At 38.5% G+C, this 14794-nt stretch overlaps 1 protein-coding gene across 1 annotated transcript; it reads left to right on the top strand.

Moving 5' to 3' along the window:
- The first annotated feature begins 364 nt into the window (after window positions 1-364).
- Oser1 (oxidative stress responsive serine rich 1) lies at window positions 365-12990 on the top strand. Its single transcript, XM_046433529.2, has 4 exons — window positions 365-524; window positions 5076-5192; window positions 8448-8561; window positions 12160-12990. Exons 2-4 carry the CDS (start codon window positions 5116-5118, stop codon window positions 12845-12847), a joined length of 879 nt encoding a protein of 292 aa, XP_046289485.1. The 5' UTR covers window positions 365-524; window positions 5076-5115; the 3' UTR covers window positions 12848-12990.
- Window positions 12991-14794: the final 1804 nt, after the last annotated feature.

Below are 14794 nucleotides of genomic sequence, written 5' to 3'. Positions count from 1 at the left end.
TCTGTCAGCACGAAGGCTCCCGCACGCGGACCTCACCCTCGAGGAATCCCGTTGCCTTGGCGACTCCTAGTGAAGGACGAAGCACAAGGAGACCCCCGGGAAGTGGAGACGGCTTGGCCACGGGGAAGAGTTACGCCTACTCACTCACCTGACAGAAAAGAGGAAGCAGACACACCCCAAGAGTCGGTCCCCAGCAAACCCGCAGCACGGGAGTGGGAGCGAAAAGAATAACAGGAAATGACGTGAGCACACGTGCTTCTGAGAGGGGCGGGGCGGGACAAGGAGAGACGCGTCCTCCACCGCGCGCCTGCGCGGCCAAGCCTACTGCGCTGCCGAGTCACTGGGGTGGGAGGGGCATGAGCAGGAGGCGGGGCGCGTGCCGAATGACGCAGGCGCAATGCGACTCCGGAGGCGCGGGCCGCCCCTGCCGCGGGTTTGGATCCGGGTCAGTCAGGCGCGGCGGTCGGGGAGAGACGATCTGAACTGACGGGACCGGATCACCGGAGCGCCCCAGCTGCGAGGAGGTAAGTGCCCTGACGTGACGGGGAGGGGCCGAGGGACGGCGTGTCGGCCTCCAGGTCCTGCCCGGGCGCGGGCAGTTTCCTCTGGGTTCGCCCACCTCTCGTAGCGTCTTCTCCCGGCACCGACTACTTGGGCCGGGCCTGAGCCTGCGCCTCTCGGCGCCGGCTATTCCGCGGCGGTCTGGATCTGCCGGAGCTCCGCGCTCTCGCCGCTTCCCGCCTTTCTGTCCTCCCGCCGTCTCCGCCCCGCTCCTTCGAGGTCTCCCGCCCAGCCTTAGCTTCCCCTTTTCGCCCTCCTGGGCCGCCCTTTGCCCCTTCCCGCCTTTTCCCGCTCTCCTCCGAGCCCGGTTCTCGTCGGCTGCTCCCCTCGGGTCCGCTTCCGTCTTCTCCCGCATCCCTAGCTCCTCGGCTCCGGTTCCGGCCTGGGAATTCTTCCGAGGGGGCAGCTTTCCGAGACACTTATCCGAGACCCCCGCCTCAGGTCCTGGCCTTTTCCTGATTCTGTTTAACCGCGACAGGCCCAGATTCTAGTTGGAACGAATTAACGTGGTGTTTTGGCTGTAGTCCTGCGATTGTTGGGTTGAGTGGTCGTGCAGAGAGAGATGTGTGATTTTTGTCTTTGGGGTCGATTGTCTCAACCCGGTGTTGTTTGCATCTATGAGGGTTGCTGAACAGTTAGGCTCCATGGTGGTCAGGAAAAGTTTCGAAATCTTTTAACATTGTGATGACACGCTTACGTGCGGATCCCTTTTTAATTGTTCTCAGGTCTTTTCAGGGTCCTAGAAATGGAGAATTAGGCTTGAAGTTTAAGGAGGTCTTGGTTAAAACGTAAAGATGGAAATCATGTGCATGCTGTTCGTCGAAAGAGAAAATCAGGAATTTTCTCTTTTGATGGAAGAACTTACACAAGAATTTTCTTTGTCATTTTTGAAAGATTGAGGGGAATTCTAGCAGAATTAAATTGTGGTGTGATTTGGCTTAAAACAATGCAAAATTATTTTTTAAATTTTTATTTTATTTTATTTTGGTACTTGGTATTGAACCTAGGGCCCTTTACCACTGAACTACATCCTCGGCCCTTTTTTTTTTTAATTTTGAGACGGGGTCTTGCTGATTTGCTTAGGGCCACCAATTTATGATCCTCCTGTCTTGGCCTTCTGAGTCGCTGGGAATGCAAAATGACTTTTGATAGGCCTTTCTTTACAAGTTTAATCTCTTTGGGGATTGTTCAGCTTCAAGAAAATACAGCAGTCTGCAGTGAAAATAGTCTTTCATAAATTTGATATTAATGAAGGTGGGCAAACCAATTATATTTGTTGCTTAAGTTAGTTGTACAACTTTTGGCTTTGAGTGAATGGAAACCTAGGAATACAGAGGAGCACAGAGTGAGCCTTTTGTGATTACAAGCAGGCTCTGATCTCTCTCTTATGGTCATGCCTGAGATTCACCTTTGCTCTGGGTTAAAATAAATGAGAAAATAAACATAAGTAGTTGAAATACTGGAAGTCTGAACATAGTTTAGACAATACTTCATTCTTGAAGTTTTAGTCTGTAACCGAAATTTTATTTTGGCCTATTTTGGTTTTTAGATAATAGATCTTTTTAAATATGTCAACAAGAATATTAACTAAATTTGTATTAACACCTCGAGTGGTCACCTGCCTTGCTATTAAGTCAGCACTCTATAATTAAAAGTTACATATCTGGGTGCAAAGCTGCTCAGGCAGTGATGTATTTTAAGTTTCTGGAGGGCGGGAATGAGATTCCAGTCTTTACAGAAATGGAGTTCCCAGGGACCCTTCTATCCCTAGCCTTTGAGTCCCGTGCCAAGCATATACATGGTAGGAATTTTGGAAATATTGGTGGGAGGAATGAATTTCTGTCTGTAGAATCCAGCAGTGTATACTTACACATGCTGTGTACTTTCTTCTTTATTTATTTAGACTGATTTATTTCCATAAGAACCCCAAGATTGTTTGTGTGAGGATCTTCTGGTTAGGGAGACTGGGTTCAGATGATTTATTAACTATGTACATGCTTATAGACAAAGCATTTGGTCATAAAGTAATCCAGGAGAACTATAAGTCAAATTTTAATTTAGTTCTGGCATCAGAAAAAATTTGTTTACAATCTTTTTTTTTTTTTTAATTTTTTATTGTTGGCTGTTCAAAACATTGCATAGTTCTTGATATATCATATTTCACACTTTGATTCAAGTGGGTTATGAGCTCCCATTTTTACCCCATATACAGATTGCAGAATCACATCAGTTACACATCCATTGATTTACATATTGCCATACTAGTGTCTGTTGTGTTCTGCTGCCTTTCCTATCCTCTACTATCCCCCCTCCCCTCCCCTCCCCTCTTCTCTCTCTGCCCCCTCTACTGACATTCATTTGTCCCCCTTGTATTATTTTTCCCTTTCCCCTCACTTCCTCTTGTATGTACTTTTGTATAACTCTGAGGGTCTCCTTCCATTTCCATGCAATTTCCCTTCTCTCTCCCTTTCCCTCCCACCTCTGTTTACAATCTTCTATAGCATCTTTTTAGATGCTGTAGAGTTTCACATATTTTAGAATATGTGATCTTTGCTTAGCCCTACCCCTAGATATTTAGGACTTTGTTATCTATTTATGGGGATCCTCCTCTAAATCAAGATGAATTAGAGACCAGTGAAATGTGAAATTGTATTGACAGTGTTTCCTTGTGTTTATGTATTGATTTAATAAGTCAGCCAAATATGTGTAAAGATTATATTTACATTTTCAGTCTTAAGAAGTTGAGGTGAAAGCTAGCTAATTCTTCTGAGACTGTTTTCAATTTTCCTCAAAGACATCTGCCTAAAATAGTTCAACTTCTACACATAAATACATAAATAAATAGTAAATCATGATACCTTGCTGCTTTATTCTGCTACTGATACTACATGGTTATGCTATATCAAACATTATGACACCTTGACCTTTGGAATATTAGAGGTCTCATAATAACATCAAACTCACCCCTGAGAAATGAGCAGATATGGGATCACAGAAGACTCAAGGATTCATAGGGAGGACACTACTCCTTCTGAGAGTGTCTGGGGTGAGGGGGGGTGGGGTGGGGGGATGGGGTCAGGGATACCAGATTAGAAATAAAGAGGTGAAGTACATTCTTTGCTTCAGAAATTCTCTATTTTTTTTTTCTGTTTTTGTTTTTATGGTAACTGGGGATTCAACCCAGAGGTGTCCTTCCACTGAATGTGTCCCCAGCTCTTTAAAAAATTTTTTTATTTTGAGATAGAGTCTAATTGAATTGCCTTGGGAGATTCTCCTATCTCTGCTTACTGAGTAGCTGGAATTACAGGCACACACTGTCAGTGCTGGCTGCCCCACCACCACCATGCCCCCCTTTCTTTCTATCTGGATACTGGTTTGCTTAATTTTTGGTCAGCATTTGGTACTAATTTTCATCCTGGATGAAAAACTAATTTAGACACTAGATTAATTTATTAACAGAGTCTCTGTTGTGTTTCTTGTTGCTTTGGTTAATTCTTCATCCCCTTTGTTTAAATATAAAATTCAGGGCAAAAGAAATGGAGAACTTTGGTTAATCAAACTAGTTGATTAAAAAGAAGTCGTTTTTGCACATCTATAGAACAGCAATTTGTTTTTTACTTCCCATTTTTTCTCAAGAGTTCTTTTCCTTATTTTTTTTTAGTTGCTAATTCATTTGTTTTTCTTGTTTCATGATTTCAGTATTCAAAGCTATTTTTAAAGAACAAAGAAGTTGAGTATGGAATAATCAATAATCATTGAAATAAGTTTCTAATCCTGTTTTAACAATGGCAACAACAAGTTTCTAAAACTGTTTTTTTTTTCTTCCTAAAACTGTTTTAACAAATGTCTCTCAGACATTTCCTCATGATGCATGTGGATACCTCGCTAAGGATTGTTTTAGAAAAAATACGATCAAGTGCCATGAAGTTTTATTTAACTAGAATTGTTAGGGTTAGACCAGATGAATGCCCAGTAGCATTTTAAAGAATCGGTGCTATAGTTTGAGCCTTTTTGATGTAAGGTCAGTGTGTTACAGGTTTCTAGGAATCTACAACTGGAGAGATTATTCTCCCCTTTTAAAAAGTGTACTGAAACATATCTGAGATGATCTAGTTTCTAAAACTGGTTAATAGGATTTTGGCATCAAGTATTTGGACAGTTTAAATTGTCATAATACATACACATTTTCTGCATTATTTCATTTGGTTTCTTCTTAAGAAATAGAACCCACAGTTTCCTGATCCATTTACACTGAAACTTCCTTTTAGAATTAATTTTTTTTCTCCCACAGTTATGGTATCAGAAATGTGTGTGTGTGTGTGTGTGTGTGTGTTTACATATGTATGCGTGTGTCTCCCCCCACACCCCTCAGTGTTGGGCGTTAAACCTGGGGCCTCAAGCATGCTAGACAAATGTTTTACCACTGAGCTATGTCCCCATCCAAAGATAGAAAAGGGATCCTTTTGATCCCACCACTTTTACTTTGCTCATCTTATTTTTATTTTCTTTTTTAGTATTAACGGGAACATCCATAGTAGTGCAAAAACTTTCACAATGAAATCCGAAGCCAAGGATGGAGAGGAGGAGAGTCTACAAACTGCTTTCAAGAAATTAAGAGTGGATGCATCAGGGTAATTAAACCTAATATATTATTTACTAGATTTAAATAGTCCTTTCCCTTTAAAGAGCTTTTCCTTTTCCAACATTCATTATTATTTATAGAATATATCAGTAGTAATAGTATAACATTCTACCAAATTCCACACAGTATTGTTTTACTTCTAAAGTAAAGAATCTTATGTTAAATATGAAAAATATCAGCTCATTTGTGCTTTAGCATTGAGTGTTTTGATTTTCTTTAACTTTGAGGAGGCCCCCTTTATCAAGCAGATCCCATAAGAGATTATATCAGGGATACATCTCAAGGGAATCACAGTATTTTTCACTAAGTGTAATTGGCTCAATCGTAATCTATGAAGACATTGTTGATTTCATGGTCTTTGATTGCTGACTCTATCACTATGGAAACCTTTATTCAGTAAGGTTCTGTCACTGAGATCAATAATCTTGGACCCTTTGGCCAAACTAATTAGAGCACCTGCAGACCAGCTGCTCTCTGAATGTTAATATTTGACCCTTTGCAAAATGTTCTGTGCAAGTCTCCTTTCACTCCAGTTATTTTCCCAAAGCCAGAAGAAATCTTAAAATTTTAATGGATATGAGAAATTTTCTTTTTATGAATAAAAACCAGAATAGAACACTCCACCACAAATAGTTAATACTTAACTCTCCCCCAAACACTGGGTTAAGTACTTCATGCTCATAATTTAATCCTCATCACCACCTTAGACGATTAGATACCAATGTCATTGATGAGACTCATAAATAAAGTCACTTTCTACTAGTCACATGGAGCCAGGATTTGAACCCAGACAGTCTGACTTTGAACTTGTGCTCTTAACCATTTCTTTGTATAGTACATTAAATAAAGATAATATGAAGAAATGCATGTAGTAATAGTATAATATAGTAAAAATTAAATTGACGTTTGTCATTATAGGTATCTACCTACTGCTAGCACTATTTTTGGCCTACCAAGTGAGGAGATTTATATAATAGATTTGCACCACAAATGATAAGGTGCTCGCATTTGCTTCTGTGATACTTCAAGAAAGTTTCTCCTTGTTTTTCTGATACTTTATCTTGCCATTTTGTATCAATACTTTGATAAGCCATTTTGGGAAATGGAAATAAAGCACAAAAGCAGATAGTTCTAGATTGTGGTTGTAGTGTATTGCTTTGTGATTGCTGGTACAGAAATAACTTTTTAAAATCAAGAAGATTCTGGGAAAACACATACACCCACAGACAAACAGATATATAATTCCCTTCATGTGCAAACTTTAAGTTAATCTCTTGATGCCCAGACTTACTTCCTAATGTTTTAAGAAATTGGAATGTGAAATTGAGTCATTTTAGTGTTGCTAAAAATTACCTGGTTCATTATAAAATATCTTGCAAAGAATCTGTATAATATATGCTTGAAAATTATGGTATTTGTAGCATGTGATCTGCCTTGAGAAAAATTATCGGAAGAGGAGCAATGAACACTTGAGAAAATAAACAGTGATTCATTAGCATGACTAAGCAGAATAAGACTTGCATAGTTCAGCATACATTTTTAGTTATTTCATATTGTTGCTGATTTACAAGGGGAACTTCTTAGAGACTGACTCATAAGGTAACCTGGCCTTGCCAGGAATTTAGTATGATCCTGTTCAACAGGTTTCAATTCCTAATGGTGTTTGTCTTATCAGGACACATGTCTATATGTTTTTTACAAAACAACATAATCCTTTCTAAGTATAGAATAGTAACATGTTTGTTAGAGAAAAATTTACAAAAAATTAATAAAGGAAGGAACAGTCATAATTTATCATAATTTTACCATCTAGACCATCTGTGCTTAATACCATATACGTGTTTTGCATAGTTGAGATCATAATATGTGTAGAAGTGTTATCCGTGTTTTCTTCTAATATAAATATGCTTTCATTTCATTAACAGTTCTTTGTATATTTTTAATGAATTCCTAATGTTTCATTGTATAGTTTTGCCATAATTTATATAGTACAGTATTTTTCCTTTGTTGAATATTTAGGTTATTCCCAAGTTACTTTTTTAAAATTATGCTTTAGGAGCCAGGGTTGTGGCTCAGTGGTAGAGCGCTTGTCCAGGATGCATGAGGCACTGGGTTCAATTTCTGGCACCGCATACAAACAAGGAAAAATAAAATTAAAAATAAAAATAAAAAACAAATAAAATAAAATTATGCTTTAGTGAATACCTTTTAGTTTAGTACATTAATGTCTCTTTCTAAGGAATTTTTATTATCCATAGCATATATAGTAAAAGCTATGCGTGTTTGTGTGTTTTATATTTTGAGTGTGTATATTAAATCTGGAAGGACCTATACCAAAAATGTTAAGTATTGGTAGTCTTTAGATCGTGAGGTTATGGATGGTTCTCCTTTTTTCTCTTTTACGTTTCTTTACTGGGAACCTATTATGTTACCTGTACACTTTTATTTTTTTAATTTTATTTATTTAAAAAATATTTTTCAGTTATGATGGACCTTTATTTCTTTATATGTGGTGCTGAGAATCAAACCCAGCGCCTCACACATTCTAGGCAAGAGATCTACCACCAAGCCTTAGTCCCAGCCCCAACCTGTATACTTTTAAAATAAAGATTTAACACAGAGAAATATTTGTTTATTATGAAAATTATAATATTTTTCTAAAATTTTTATGGCATTTAAATGTGTTCATTTTCAAGTTAAATTGAGTCTTTTAAAGGTTTTGCTGCTAAACCTAGTTATGGGCTCTGGTTTGCCTGCAAAAAATGAGTGGCCATTGTCATTAGTATTCTCTCTGAATGTAAGGCCTGATCTGCCCCAGATAAACAGCCTAAAAGTCTATTTATATCCTGCTGTTGGTTACACTTAAGGATCATTCCTTGGCTTATGATTTTGCAACTATGGGCTTTTGAAGATCCTCTAAATGTGGTTTTGAAGAAAGCTTTATATTAAAAGCCAAGCAATTTTTTTTTTTTTAATGAAGAACAAATCCAATTTTTTTCAAATACTTTTTAGATGTCAGTGGACCTTTATTTTATTCATTATTTATATGCAGTGCTGAGAATCGAACACAGTGCCTCACACATGTTAGGCAAGTACTCTATCACTGAGCCACAACCTCAACTTTTGAGGAACATAAACTTAGAAAAAAAATATAGATATTGATAATAATTGTGTTTGGGTTGGTGACGGCAGTAAGTTCTCTTTGTAGGTTTTCTACAGCAGTAAACTTTGTTCTTGTCTTCAGGTCCATAGTATCGCTGTCTGTTGGAGAAGGCACGAGTGTCAGAGCATCAGTCAGAACAGCAGCAGATGATACCAAACCTAAAACCTCATGTGCATCTAAAGACAGTTGGCATGGGTAAGAGCTTCTTATTGAGATGATTTTTATCCCAGTCCCTTAAAGTACTATGGGACTTTCCTTCCTGAGTGTCCAGAAAAAGAAATGCCACAATATAGAATCCACCGCCCAGCAATTAGAATAGAGAAACACTTTAGTTGTAAATTTGTCAAGACTTTCTGTTTGGCCTGATCAGGGTCAATTTTTATAAATATTTTATGTGTTTGAGAAGAATGAGTTTTCTCCATTTTTTTTTTTTTTTTAATTCTATGTCCGTTAAATTAGGCTTTAAATGTATTACTTTAGTCTTTTTAAATTTTTTTGTTCAGTTTGACCTATCAAGAGGTATGTTGAAATCTCCCTCATTGGAGTAAATATGTCTGTTTTTCCCTTAAGTTCTATGTGTTTGCTTTCTTTGTTTTGGAATTATTAGGTACATAGAACCTAGGTCCATTCAAGTTTTAGAGTTTTTTCTTCACTGGTGAATTGAAACTTTTATGTAGTTTTATAATGACTTTTGTCTTAAAGTCCGTATTGCCTGGAATTAATTTAACTAGCCCTGTGTTTTGTTTTTGTTTTATTCCCTACCAGGGATTGAACCCAGGAGCATTTAACCACTAAGCCACATCTCCAGCACTTTTTTAAAATATTGAGACAGGGTCTTGCCAAGTTGCTCAGGGCCTTGCTAAGTTGCTCAGGCTGGCTTTGAACTTGCAATCTTCCTGCCTCAGCCTCCTGAGTGGCTGGGATTACAGGCATGTGCCACTGTGCCCGGCTCCCATTTTCTTTTAGTGTTTGCATAGCACCTTTTCCCATTCTTTTAATCATTTCGTACTTTCAGATTTGGGGTGTGTTTCACATAAGTATTCAGTCCTGTCATCAGGGTTTTTTTTTGTTTGTTTGTTTTGTTTTGTTTTGTTTTTTTGGCTTCTGAATTTAATGCATTTACATTTATTTTGATTATTGGTGGATTTGAACTTGTTTCTGCCATTTTACTTTATGTTGTTTGCCTCTTCCCACCTTCCAAAAAATAAAGGGTTTTATTTGTTTTTTTCCCTCTGTCACTTACCCATCTACTGGTTTGAAAATTATACATTGTTTTTATTCTTTTAGTAATTAACCTTGAAATTTTAATCATCTTGCATGTTTTTAACAAAGACGAAAAAGTTAATGCTATAAATCTCTTCTTTAGAACTCTTTTTCTCTTATTGCCTCACTTTCATGGTTTACCTGCTCAATATTTTAGTTTTGTTAGTTCTTTTTAACCTTATGTTTTGTTACTGTTATTTAAAATGTCAACATGTGTTTATTTATCTACATGTTCATAGTTTTTTTGCTTGCTTTTTTGTATCTCAGACTTTCCATACAGGATCCCTTTCTTCGTAAGGTAGTTCCTTCAGTGAAAATCTGTTCTTTAGCAAAAGGCCCCTTGGATTGCATAACCCCACAGAAAATGCATTTGATTGGAGCCCCCTGAGCTGAGGATATAGCTCAGTGGTAGAGCACTTGCCTTGCCTACCATGTACAAAGTCTTGGGTTCCATTTCCAGCACTACATAAATAGGCAGTCAGATACTTATGAACAGAGCCTCCTGGGTTATATAACATGATATCCTGTTGGTAAATGTATTTTGGTTTTCCTGAAAATTCCTTTTCATCCTTGTTTTTGAAAGGTAGATGTGATATACCTGATAGGAGAGATGGGCATGCTGGGATCTGGGTGTCATTGAGACAGAGAGTAAAACCGAATCTGGTGCTTCTCCCTACCCACCTGTTCCACCAGGCCCTCCCTTTCAGGCTATTCATTTCATCCTGAGACTGTCTCAGCAAATGAGCACAAAGTATTTACTTTCTTTTGGTACCTGAAGATACTATTCACAGTCTTCTGGCTTCATTGTGTTGACATTAAAAGTCTTCTTTGAATCTAATTGTTGTTCTCTTTGAAACAATCTGACTTGTTTCTGCCTCCTTTTAAGATCTTTCTGTTGTTTTTGTTGTTCTACAGTTTTGCTACAGAGTCTAGATATGGATTATTTTTCTAATCTTCCTATATCTATAGATTTTTTTCTTTTATCAGTTTAAAAATATATCTCAGCCATTACCTCTTTACAAGTCACTTGTCCTCTGATTTCTTTACTTCAGAGACTACAGACTTATTCTGTTTTCCATTTCTTGTGACTTTTTCATTTTTTCCATATTCATCTGTCTGTATACCTTTTAGATTAGGAGCTGGTACACTTTTTTTGTTAAAGGTTTTATAGTAAATATATTAGGCTTTGGAGACCAATAGGCAAAAATTAAAGGATATTCTATAGGTACTTATTTAAGAGAGAAAATTACTGCCCCATGCTATTGCCTAGGGTGGGCCATTCTGCCTCATGGACATACTTTGTGCTCATTTGTTGAGACAGTCTCAGGATGAAATGAATAGCCTGACAAGGAGGGCCTGGTGGAACAGATGGGTAGGGAGAAGCACCAGATTTGGTTTTACTTTCTGTCTCAATGACACCCAGATCCCAGCATGCCCATCTCTCCTACAGAGATCCTGGCATTGGTCACATTATTGAGCTGTGATGCCTAGCCAGTGCCAGTATGTAGACGATAACCCATGTGGGCCCTGGACAGTGCTGCAACATGCCCACTAGCAGGCAGTAGGGAATAGAGGGGTTCAGGGGCCGCTGTACTCTAGTCTCCATGTTTTATAGTGTTAGCCTACTGGAGAAGTGTTCATGGGCTGTACAGAAACAGGTATGGAGGTGTCACTCAGTGATAGAACACATGCTTAATGCATGTGGCCTCAGTTCAGTTCCCAGCACCAAACAAACCAAGATGGGGGCTGGAATTGACTCACAGGCTATAACTTGCTGGTCCCTGTTAAAAACAACTCAGTTTTTCTTCCAGTTCAATAATTCTTTCCTTAGCTATGTATATTATTTAGCCTGTTCATTTAGCTTAATTCCAAATATAATTTTTATTTCTTTAAAGCCCCATTTGGTTCTTTTTTCTAATTTGCTTCCCAGTGTCATGTCTTCTTTTCTTTACTCAGTTCTTTTCTTTAAATATTGTACAAGTAATTAACTTATATAGGGTGTCTGAGAATTCTCCCAGTATCTGAGAACATCAGAATCTAAATCCTTTTGTTTATTTTTTTGTTGGTTGTTACCAATTATAGATATGAGTCATAAATCTGAGGCTTTGTTTACTATACTGGCATAATGGCTATTTGGCCATTTGGAGCACTAGCCTTGAAATGGCACTGAATTCAGGCTTAGGGCATGACATTTAGGCTTTTCAGCATCAGTTTGTGCAGGGTGCTTCCCCATTCCCCTTGGTCAGAGATTCACAAACATAGGTGGAGACAAGGTAGGTATTCCACACCACATGTTTGTTCTAAATAATTCAGTTTTCTCTCCTATTTCTATAGCTTGCTATCAAGGGGATGATGTGGCTTTTGAGATACAAATACTTAGGCAGCTTGAAAATGGAGGGAGGCACATTTCTTTGGGGGAAATTTATAACTTTATACTTATTCAACCTGGGAGGCGGTAGATTTCCAGCTGTCATCAAGAATCAGTGGGGAGGGTTCTGTATCCCCAACATTTTCTATATTTTTCTCTTAGGTCTACAAGGAAGTCTTCACGAGGAGCAGTGAGAACCCAGCGTCGTCGACGTTCTAAGTCTCCTGTCCTTCATCCTCCAAAGTTCATACATTGCAGTACAATAGTATCTCCTTCCAGCAGCCAGCTCAAGCACAGAAGCCAGACTGACCCCCCTGATGGCAGCAGTGGGCTGGGAATATCAACTCCTAAAGAGTTCAGTGCAGGAGAAAGCTCTGCTTCACTCGATGCCAATCACACAGGGGGAGTTGTTGAGCCTTTGGGAACTTCAGTTCCAAGGCTCTCATCAGAGAGTAAGACAGAAGACTCCTGTGATGCTACCCAAGTCTCCCACACAAGTCTCAAGGCCAGCGATCTCTCTGACTTTCAATCTGTTTCCAAGCTAAACCAGGGCAAGCCATGTGCATGCATAGGCAAGGAGTGCCAGTGTAAGAGATGGCATGATATGGAAGTGTATTCCTTTTCAGGCCTGCAGAATGTTCCTCCCTTGGCCCCAGAACGAAGATCCACACTTGAGGACTACTCTCAGTCGCTGCACACCAGAACTCTGTCTGGCTCTCCCCGTTCCTGTTCTGAGCAAGCTCGAGTCTATGTGGATGATGTGACCATTGAGGACCTATCAGGCTACATGGAATATTACTTGTATATTCCCAAGAAAATGTCCCACATGGCAGAAATGATGTACACCTGATAGTAAGAAGCTAATTCACATGCTTTAAACCAATGAAGGGTTGTCAAAGAGATTTAGTTAATGGCAGACCTTGTGGCCACTTTGTGTGAGAAGACATCTTTCTGCTCACTGTGCTTGCAATAAAAACTTTTCTTGGCATCTCAGTTAATCTTTGTTCTTTATAAACTTACTCTAGTTTTTCATACCCATCAAGGTAAACAGATGAAAGAAAGTCCCCCTCCTCTAGAGTGTTCATGGGAAATGAAGAAACGGCAATTACTTGAGACTGGTAGTAGTGGGTGTATGAAGAAAACCTTTTGTAAAACAGCATTTTTTACTGTATAAGATTGGATAGCCAAGGAAAGTCAGTTTTGTAACTGAACTAAACACTTGTCATGTTGTCGTGCCAGCCTGCAGTATTAGAAGTTACAAGACTGATTTAAACCATATCTGATTTAATGCAGGATTTGTGCCATTACAAGTTTCTTATGTTTTTGTTGAGCTAGAGGTCTAAGGTTTAGGTTCAATATGAATAAACTAGCCAGCCTGCCTTATATTGTTTAGAGTCAGTAACCATCACTAAATAAACCTTTAGTGTTTACTCATCCCGAGATATGCTATGTGAAGTTTTTCAAGTAAGAAGCTGCTTGGAGTTGGCTGCTCCATTTGGAGGGAGGGGGTGTAGTATCTGACACTTGTGTGCATCTTCTCTGTCTAATGTTTTTATGTGGCATGTTTCTTGCCATCAGTAGGGACTCATTCCTCAGTTTCAAGTGGTCTAGATGTTTATTAATAATCTCTGAACTGTCCTCTCAGCCAGCAACCCAAAAGAGAATTTTGTACATGCTGTATTTAATACATTTCTGGTCAACCACCCCACATTCCTCTCCAAACTTTGGTATAAAATAAAAATAATTTTAAAATCTCAGTTTCATCAAAAGGACAAATCCTTATCTTTTTCAGATGTTTCCACGATGGGTTTTGTATATACTCATAGTTTATATTTTAATTCACAGCATCTTAAGCATAGTCACCAAATTTTAGTGAAAATTCTAGCCATGTTAACATAACATTAAGAAATTTCTTTTACTTTTAGATTTCAAAATAATCTTTCACCGCTTACTAAAACATCCCACTGGTTGTACAGTTGATTCATGACAGTGGGGTCAGGGCTTCACAAATGTTGATTTGTACTTGGGGGTAGTATTAGAAAAGCTCTGAATTTGTGGGAGACCCCTGCTAGTTTCTATTTCAGTGTGGAAGCTGCGATTAGAGCAAAGAAGCAAAACGCCATGACAGCAATAAATGCTGTGACATTTCTTAATGGTGACAGAAGGCATGCACTACTTTGTACATGTAAGGCAGCAATTCTCCAACTTTTCGTACTCCTTTACACTTAAAAATTTGGGACCCTATAGAGATTGTTTATGTGGATTACAGCTTAATATTTATCAGAAATTAAAACTAATAAAATTTTTAAATATTGCTTAAAAATAATGAAGACATTACAAACTAACATAAATATCATTTTAGAATTCAAAATAGCTTTAACAAAACAATTTTTTTGGTAGGGGGTATATCGGGATTTGAACTCAGAGGCACTCAACCACTGAGCTACATCCCCAGCCTTTTTTTTTTTTTTATTTTATGAGTTGCTTGGTGCCTCCCTATTGCTGAGGCTGGCTTTGATCCTCCTGTCAGCCTCCACAGCTGCGGGGATTACAGGCTTACACCACCTTACATTTTTGCAAATCTTTTGTTTGGCTTCATAGAAGAAAAATTCTCATGTCTGCTCCTGCATTCAGTGTCTTGGGATATCACATTATTTTATCTCCAGTAAACTCCACTGTATACTCCTGAGAGAATAATGTCTTAGTGCCATGAAAACTATTTGGCCTGTCAGGTTCCTTAAAATGGTCTCAAGATAGATGTCCAGGGGTTCCCAGATCATGATTTGAGAACCATTCA

This window comes from Marmota monax, unplaced genomic scaffold (assembly GCF_021218885.2).
Source record: "Marmota monax isolate L192 unplaced genomic scaffold, Marmota_monax_Labrador192_F-V1.1 WCK01_AAM20220418_F8-fsc00014, whole genome shotgun sequence".
In the NCBI taxonomy this organism is placed as follows: domain Eukaryota; kingdom Metazoa; phylum Chordata; class Mammalia; order Rodentia; family Sciuridae; genus Marmota; species Marmota monax.
The sequence above is the reverse complement of the archived record's forward strand: the minus strand, read 5'-3'. Positions and strand labels throughout refer to the sequence as shown.